Raw genomic sequence first — 8,782 nt, forward strand, 5'->3', positions numbered from 1 at the left:
ACTTTTGGCGTTCCCTATGGAAAAGATTCAGCACTACTCTCCTTTTTAGCTCAACTAGCCATCCACTAACTAATGGACAAACAAAAGCTACTAATTGTACACTTGGTAACCTCCTACGTTGTTTGAGTGGAGACAAACCCCGTCAATGGGATCTCACACTTGGTCATGGTACTCTTTTTTTAATAATATGGTCAACCGTTCTACCGAAAAATGTCCCTTTGAAATTGTCTACACTCTCGAGATTGACCTTAGATCTTGCCAACTTACCTGTTTCAGTTGACCTAAGTGTCGAAGAAACTTTAATGGCAGATCAAGTGAAGAAAATACATGAAGAGATTTGCCAACACTTAGAGAAATTTACTGTTGATTACAAATGTAGAGCCGATGAACATAGACGACCTGCTGATTTCAGAATTGGAGAATTGGTCATGATACATTTAAAGAAAACTAGATTGCCTAAATGACAACATTCCAAACTCACCAACAAGAAGATCGACCATTTTCCTATCCTAGAGAAATTGGGTCCTAATGCATATCGCATAGATCTTCCACCAGCAATGAAAATCAGCTCAACATTTAATGTTTCAAACATATACCATTATCATCCTCCAAATGAATTTGAACTCACTTAGCCAAACTCGATGGCACGTTTGTTTCTCTCAGGCGGGTAGAGTTGATGTAGTTGTATTGTTGACTAATTGTAGTTGAATTTAAATTATTGTTAGAATTTAATTAATTGTTTCTTGAGTCTTTAACATATTGTAACAACTAGCTCTAACAAAAGCAGTTTATTACCTTCTTTAACAGGTATCTTCCTTAGGTTGACCAACTCCCTAAGTTAACAACCACCTAATGTATATAAATAGGCCTTTGTGCATTCATTTTTAGTCATTAATAAAAGAAGTATTCTTGAATTCTTGAAGCAATAAATAAAAAATGCAACATGTTTTTCAAATTAATACATTGATGATTTTTAAAGATAACTGTAATGAAAATGTCCTAAATTGATTGGCTTATAAAAAATTTGGAGTTTAATTGACTCAAATTAGAAGTCTAAAACAATATTTAATCAAATGAATTCTGAAACAGTTGTAGATTAATACACTCATAAAAGTCGATAACTGATACAACCCAAAAAATTTAAAATATAAATTGATATTTGTGAAAAAGAATAATAATAGGGTAATACTTAGAATGCATCCATCTATATGCATTCCTCTCTCATCATGTACATAAAAAATAATTAAAAAATTTAAGAAAACAAAAATAATTTGTTGCATGATAAACTATGATTAAAAAATTCAATCAGAATAAGATGCATAAAGATAGGTGATATGGAGAAGTATCTAAATATATTTTTATAATTAATGAAATAGTGAAATGAAAGGTAAGGTAAGCATAGATTTGGTAAGTGGGAGATGAAAGTGCGTTACATTTAAAAAAAAAAAAAAAAAAAAAAAAAAAAAAAAGTAAATTCAGCTCTCATTTTCATTTTAAGAGAGAAGCCAAAATGGATAAACGTAATTAAAGAGGTGGAATTTGTTGGGTTTATGGTAATGAGTTCTGCATTAAGATTTTGAGCACAATCTTCTTCCATTAATGGTGGCTCTCTGGCTCTGGCCATGGCTGTGGCTCCCACACAAATCTCAAATCTCAAATCTCAAACCTCTTTCTCTCACTCTCTTGTAGTCTACTCTCTCTCTTCACCACCTTCTCTTCCCACTCTCTCTCTAAAACCCATACGATGAACTGTTGATTGATACTCTGCTGTTCTTGCTCTCTCCTTCCAATTTGGATGCGATCTTCAACCCTAGGCGTTTCTGTATCGGTGATGAGATGCGCCGCTGTAATGTCTATGATCTCTGCTTCTAATTCTTACGTTTCCGCCATGTTTACATACTCCCCCTTCCGCCCTACCCTTCACATTCTTCTCCTCTTCACTGCCATTTCCCTCTGTTGTCTTGTTATTCTCAGAGAATTCAACTCCCTTCGCTACTTCTCTCTTTTCTCCTTATCCGGTCCTCCTCCTGTTTCGCCTTTCCTCCCCTCCCTCGCTGATGAAGACGACCTTTCTCCGGTGAGAGTTATCTCCGTTTCCTTATTTGTTTTCCGATCTTGTTTCTCGTTTGTTTCTAATTGTGAGTTCTAATATATCATTGATGAATTGGTTTCTATGATGAGGGATGGATGTGAAATGATGATTCGTTTTGGTAGTGTATGCCGAAAAATACAGAACGGTTATGACTCCCCTTTCTTGCTGATATTCTTTAGTAGCCTTTTGATGTTTATGAGATTATCTTTCTTTATTTAGCTTGCATGGTTGCGTTCAGTGTGCCTCTGCTATTCCTCATCTCTCTCTCTCTCTGTTTTTCATATGTGAGCGCAGAGTAGATTTTATTTTTCCCTTTCAATTGGAACCTTCAAATCTTTGCCCATTCTGCTTATCTTGTGCTCCTCTGGGTCTGTTGGGGATAGTGAAAATGCCATTAGGAGGGACAATTCTCGGTTGTTGGTTCCCGAATTGTAGAATCCATTTGGTCAGATTATTTCATTTTGCATTTAGGTTCTCTAATATCGTTATCTTGGAAGCTTTCATTTTCCATGTTGCCAAAAGGATGATGTTATGTTGTGAATCCTTAATAGTAAATAGTGTACTGTTGTTTTGGAGGATGAATTTACCTGCCAGTATGACAATCATATCAGTCACACCGTGACTGATATGTACAACGGATGGGAATGTGGCAAGACTTCTTTACTTATTATTTTCCTTATTTAATTACCACTTGCTTAACAACTCTTATCCTTAAGTATTGAACTGATTTGGACTGGATTTTTTTTTTCATGCTTATATTTATACTTCTACTTGCCTTTGATTTTTGCCTCTTTTGGCTGTAATTATAGGACGCTAATGATGAGTACGGGCTGGACAAGGTCTTACAGGATGCTGCAACAGAAGACAAAACTGTTATTTTAACTACTTTAAATGAAGCATGGGCATCTCCAAATTCAGTCATTGATCTCTTTCTACAGAGCTTTAGAATTGGAAATCGAACTCACCAACTATTGAATCATTTGGTTATTATTGCATTGGACAAAAAGGCATTTAGTCGTTGCTTGGATATCCATGTCCATTGCTTTGCTCTTGTTACTGAAGGAGTTGATTTTCATTCTGAGGCACATTTTATGTCACCTGACTACTTGAAGATGATGTGGAGAAGGATTGATTTTCTGCGAATTGTTCTTGAGATGGGGTACAATTTTGTATTCACGGTATCATACTCTCTCCTTTCTCCTTGAAATGGTTGCTTCCTCAGTTTTCATTTACGTCAATAATCCTTTTTTTTTTTTTTTTGGTTTCCTTTTGAAGGTTGAGATATGTAATATAGTTTAATCTAATGCTCAGGAAGGTTGGATAAACAGCACGTAGGAAACTGATAATGGGTGGACAATCAATATATGTTCAGTGAATTTGGATATTACTAGGGAAGAAATTTAGAGTTTTCCTTGTGTAGAAATTTTGTTGAATTTATTATTTATCAATAGTATACCATAAAGAACCACATAGATAAACAATACGTCTAGAGTGTCTTAGGGTCACCTCTTTTGAAGTATGTTTGTATGCACGAACATACTAAGGGTGTGTTTGGGAGTGATCTAAAAATTTTTAATTTTAGAGAAAATGATTTTAGGAATTTATTTCAATCATTGAAAGCGATTTTCATATACTCATCTTATGTTTCGTTTTACACTTCTAAATGCTATTTCCATAGATCAAAATTGATTTTTAATGAAAGCATGTTTGAGAGTGATTTTGAACATGACCAAGGTAATTTTAACTATTTCAAAGTTACTTTCAAACATGCCCTAAATCTTTTTTTGCTCAAAAGTTTCTAAGGAAAATTTTGATATTTGTATTTAGAATTTAAATGAAATAAGTGACAAGACTAAGGTTGCCTGTGAGGAAGTTGGAGATACTCATACTCTAATTTATCTCCACAATAAGTTTTACGCATGTATATCATAGTGTCTTTCCAACTCATACTCTAATTTGTGTATCCAACATATACGGGTTTTAAGTCTTAATCTGGGAATCCAAAGCCTCAAAGTGTATGGACAGCGTCCACAATATCAGAAACCAGTTGTTTGTGCTTCAAAAATATTTGTCATGGAGAATTAGGGTATCAAACTGTATGTCAATGCACCTTTCTTTGGTTTGGAATTACTTAAGAAGTCTATGTCCCAATGGATCTCTTTAGGAACCCAGAATTGCCTCATATAGTTCAGGGAGAGGCTTCTGGGAAAGGATAAATTCCTTTATTAATTGAATCCTCATCTCTGCTCGACTGGTTCATTCTAAGTTAGGAATTTAAGGCCATTCCAGTCACCACTTGGATGTCTTTCTCCTCCACTGTTTGGACATGCTTGGGTGGTTTCTTCAGGGGAAGATTTTTTTGGAGAGGGGTTCAATCAATTGTCACCTCTGCTCCCCCTGGCTTGATTTAAGATAAAGAATTAGGGTCAATCCATTGCCCAGTTGGTTGTCAATCTCCCTCTCCACTATCAGCAGTAATACCCATATTAGGTCTCCCTTGCCTTTTGTTTCAATAGTGAAACATCTGTATATGATAGCATGACATACCTTGGTTAAACTTTTGTCGTTTGAGATCTGTTATTTAGCTGTTCAATGTGTCTTATACATTCACCACTTTTGGCCGTTTACCAATTACTTCCTTTAGGATATATCAGTTTCTATTTTCATGTATGTTGAAGGATGGAAATTTGCATGCTCCTCTCAGCTCATGTCTTTATCGAACACTCAGATCAAGATATAATTTTATTAAGTTTTCCTTTTGTGTTTCTTTTAATTCCCGTACTCTTGTTTCTTCCTTCAGGATGCTGATGTTATGTGGTTCAGGGATCCGTTCCCTTTCTTTGATATCAATGCAGATTTCCAGATTGCTTGTGATCAATACCTGGGCATCCCTGATGATTTAGATAACAGACCGAATGGAGGGTTTACCTACGTGAAGTCCAATAACCGGTCAATTGAGTTTTACAAATATTGGTACTCAGCTCGGGAAAGTTATCCAGGATACCATGATCAAGATGTTCTTAATAGGATCAAATACGATTTTTTCATCGATGAAATTGGACTAAAGATTAGATTCTTGGATACTGCTTACTTTGGTGGGTTCTGTGAACCCAGCAAAGATATGAATCGTGTACTAACCATGCATGCAAACTGCTGTATTGGAATGGACAGTAAGCTTCATGATCTTAGAATTATGCTCGAGGATTGGAAACATTACATGTCGACGCCACCATATCTTAAGCCATTATCAATTTCGTCTTGGAGGGTTCCACAGAACTGCAGGTATGAAACCGTTCTCTTAGACAATTTTGCTCTAGAATTAGGTATGTTTCTATATACTTGAATTCCATTTTTCATATCTGAATCTTTAATTCCCGATGTTCCAGTATCTGATCTTTGTCGATACTACGATTCTCCAAGTAAAGAATTGATGAATCCTACCAAAGTTGGAGTGATGCACTTTGAGCAATCATTCTTGCTTTGCACACACATTTCGAGTTTTGTGGACCAAAGATATTTCTGCTCTACAGCTTGCATCAAAGTGAATGTTAAAGAAATCCAGTATTGCGGCTGTGTAATCTTTATACTTTATTTGCCAGTTTGTGTAAATTTATACCCAATAAAATTTCGAGGTCCAGCAATTGTACATCGCCGAATTAGAAAAGCCTAACCATCAATAGGTACCTTTCTTGCTAGAAAATTTGGTCCAATGATCAAATTCATCTTTAGGCTTTAGGTAGACCTGTGTTTTTTCAGATATATAAGGAAATTTTCTCAACTTTTAATGCAATTATATGTCTCACTTTTTATGTACAACTCTGCTATGCTGTAGAGAGGATCCCCGATTATAGAAATGATCACAGGAGCTTACCAAAGAAGCTTATAACCACATAAGATGGAATAAGCTACAGTATTCTCTAGTGGCCTATTTAAATTGCAGACATTGGCTATGGGTAGAGCGTGCAGACAATTAATATATGAAGTTAAATGTTTGTAATTATTACACGGTTTCTTTATTTACATTAATTGATTAAATAAAAAGAATATAGTAATAGTACTATTAATCTTTTTTTTTTTTTTTTTTTTGAGGAAAAATAGTATTATTAATTATTCAATACTTCTAGAGGGAAAAAATTGACTACTGATAAAAATTAAGTTTGTTATAGTGTATCAAATTTAACCCTAAAGTGTAATTATTATGTTTTTTATTTAGCAAAATTATTCGAGGATTAATTGGTACATTGGTCAAAATTATTTTGCACAAAATTTTATTTAATTGAATTTAAGGATTTATGAAGATTTTACATTATTTATTATTATTATTATTTTGGTGTACCAGAGATGAGAGGAAGGAGTTTCGAACCATATGCCTTTTGATATATGTTAGAACTTTATTGTTGACATACTAACTACTTTCAATATAATATATTTATTAATGTGATAAAAAAAAGTCAAACTATTTATAAAAATAACAAAAATATAATATATTTATAGAAATAACAAAAATAAATTTCTATCTATCAATTTCTATCACTAGTAGACTTTTATTAAAGAAGATTAAAATTTTGCTATTTTGTGTAAATAGTTTCTTATTTTTCTATTTTTGAAAATCTCTCAACTAATGTATATACATGCTAAAATGTAAAATACTAATTTACATAATACTTTAATGCTATATTATTGATTAAATAATAATGTTTTTAACTAATTAAAATATTACAATTAAATAATAATTAATTATATAAAAAAGTGATAATTAATTAATAATAGGAATGTCTATAAGTGATAGATGATAGACATCTAGCAATGTCTACAATGATAGTCTATCAATGTCTAAATGATAGATGATAGTAGTAATTACATTTTGCTATATTTGTAAATATTTTAATTTATTTTTCTATATTTGAAAATAGTCCTTAATAAAATGTTAGGTTTTTTCCTCCTCGAATGCATTTTCCTTTTAAAAAACAAAATAAAATTGTTACCTTCACTACAATATTGTGGAAAGTAAAAACATTTAAATATTCGTGTGTTCAAGCCAACTTACATGCACTTTGACTAATCTAATGAGATAACTCACCTGACCCTATAACATTTGGATATTAAAGAAACTCTATGAAATTAATTTCTAGGTAGGTGACCACCATGAAGTTTGTCCTATTATAAAGTTTATATTATTGACCTCGAGGTTAAATGTTTCCTTCCTCCAACATAAAAAGGACAAAAAAAAAAAAAAAATCAGATTTCTCTCTCCTGAGTTCCAATGCTGCACAAGGTTAGATGGATATTAATACCTAACAAGAAAATGTCTCATCTTCTATAGGGGAATAGAAATAAAAACCACCATGGCCACCTTCAGCAAGAGTTTTCATCCATGGATAATTAATATCCATGTCTTGCAAAGCAAAGCTAATATCCATGTAAATCTGGATAATAATTATCCATGCAAAAACTAACCTTGAGTTCTGTGAAACAAGCAGGTCAAAAGGGACAAGAAAATCAATTGTTTTTGGCAACAAAAGAATGACTTGATCTTAGAACGTGCAATTGAATCAATGTACATATTATACATCATTGTAGTCCCAAAGAAGTAAGTTCATCTTCATTGTAGTCCCAAAGAATTCGAAACCTGAAAGTAGGAAAAAGCAAGAAAAGTGAATTAATTCGGAAGCTACAGGATGTACAATTTCTGGGACGACTTGATGTGAAAACACTTCCCAGTGATCGCAAAACAGAGACTAATATATTTGTTATTTATGCAGTATCAGCATCGGAGTCCAAATTCTCACGTCCCATAAGATAACCTTCATTCCAAACTTCTATATATCTGAAATGTATGTACAAAGAATTAAGGGGGCAAAATTAATAATATATATATATATATATATATCACGAAATTTATTGTATAGGCACTGAATGGCAAATACCAACCTTGAACCGTCAACATTAATGCAAAGAAAGTCGCCATGACGCCATCCATCTTGGAAATGACCAAATATAACATCACCTGACTTTGAGTAGAAGCGTCCTTCTCCATAAGCCTTTCCCTTCCAGAAGTTTGCAAACCACCTATCTCCTGTGTGAAAATAAAACCAGCCCTGACAACACATTTGGGAATTGTGTCAGCTCAATGAAATGCTCATGTACAAAAAATCACTGCCAAGACATAATTCAAATAGTGTATTTCAGGTTAAATAAAAAATAAATAAAAGAAAACTCATACTAATTTGGGAAAAAGGCAACCGTTTTAGTCTAGAAGGTCTGGGGAAAACATTTTTGATCTAGAATCAATGTTGTATTAGTGTCACCAACCTAAGTCAGATTGAACAAGTCGTGTGGTGATGTCCTTCTGTTTATATGAATTTTTAGTTTAAATAATAAGAAAAATAGCTACCTATTTTAATTATATATAATTAATAAGCTCGTCATGTCATTGACTCATTGCAAAGTGACATCACATCACTTGACATACTCCTTAATATCAATAATGGAACAATGTTCTAAGGAGCCAACTACAAAAAAAAGTTTCTTGAAAACTTTTGGAGTTAAATTTAGGAACTGAGAATCGTTTTTTCCAAAGCTGTATCCTTCCCATACCTATAATTACTATCCAATTAAAGATATTGTTTTCAACACACTGACCCTAGTGTGGATAGATAGAAAAAAGTTGTACGTTACTCACAAGTCATA

The 8,782-nt window shown here is 33.2% G+C and overlaps 1 protein-coding gene across 2 annotated transcripts; it reads left to right on the plus strand.

The window, feature by feature from the left end:
• The first annotated feature begins 1,651 nt into the window (after nucleotides 1-1,651).
• On the plus strand, nucleotides 1,652-5,882 carry LOC150031224 (uncharacterized protein At4g15970-like). Of its 2 annotated transcripts, none has more exons than XM_090309155.1 (4): nucleotides 1,652-2,077; nucleotides 2,902-3,270; nucleotides 4,893-5,374; nucleotides 5,479-5,882. In XM_090309155.1, exons 1-4 carry the CDS (start codon nucleotides 1,796-1,798, stop codon nucleotides 5,483-5,485), a joined length of 1,140 nt encoding a protein of 379 aa, XP_090165281.1. In that variant the 5' UTR covers nucleotides 1,652-1,795; the 3' UTR covers nucleotides 5,486-5,882. The 2 variants fall into 2 exon arrangements, with proteins under 2 accessions (XP_090165281.1, XP_090165282.1); XM_090309156.1 differs by having other exon boundaries at nucleotides 1,652-1,846.
• Nucleotides 5,883-8,782: the final 2,900 nt, after the last annotated feature.

The sequence above is a fragment of the Benincasa hispida genome, unplaced genomic scaffold, assembly GCF_027475165.1.
Source record: "Benincasa hispida cultivar pf3 unplaced genomic scaffold, pf3_genome.v1.1 HicScf1384, whole genome shotgun sequence".
Taxonomy (NCBI): Eukaryota; Viridiplantae; Streptophyta; class Magnoliopsida; order Cucurbitales; family Cucurbitaceae; genus Benincasa; species Benincasa hispida.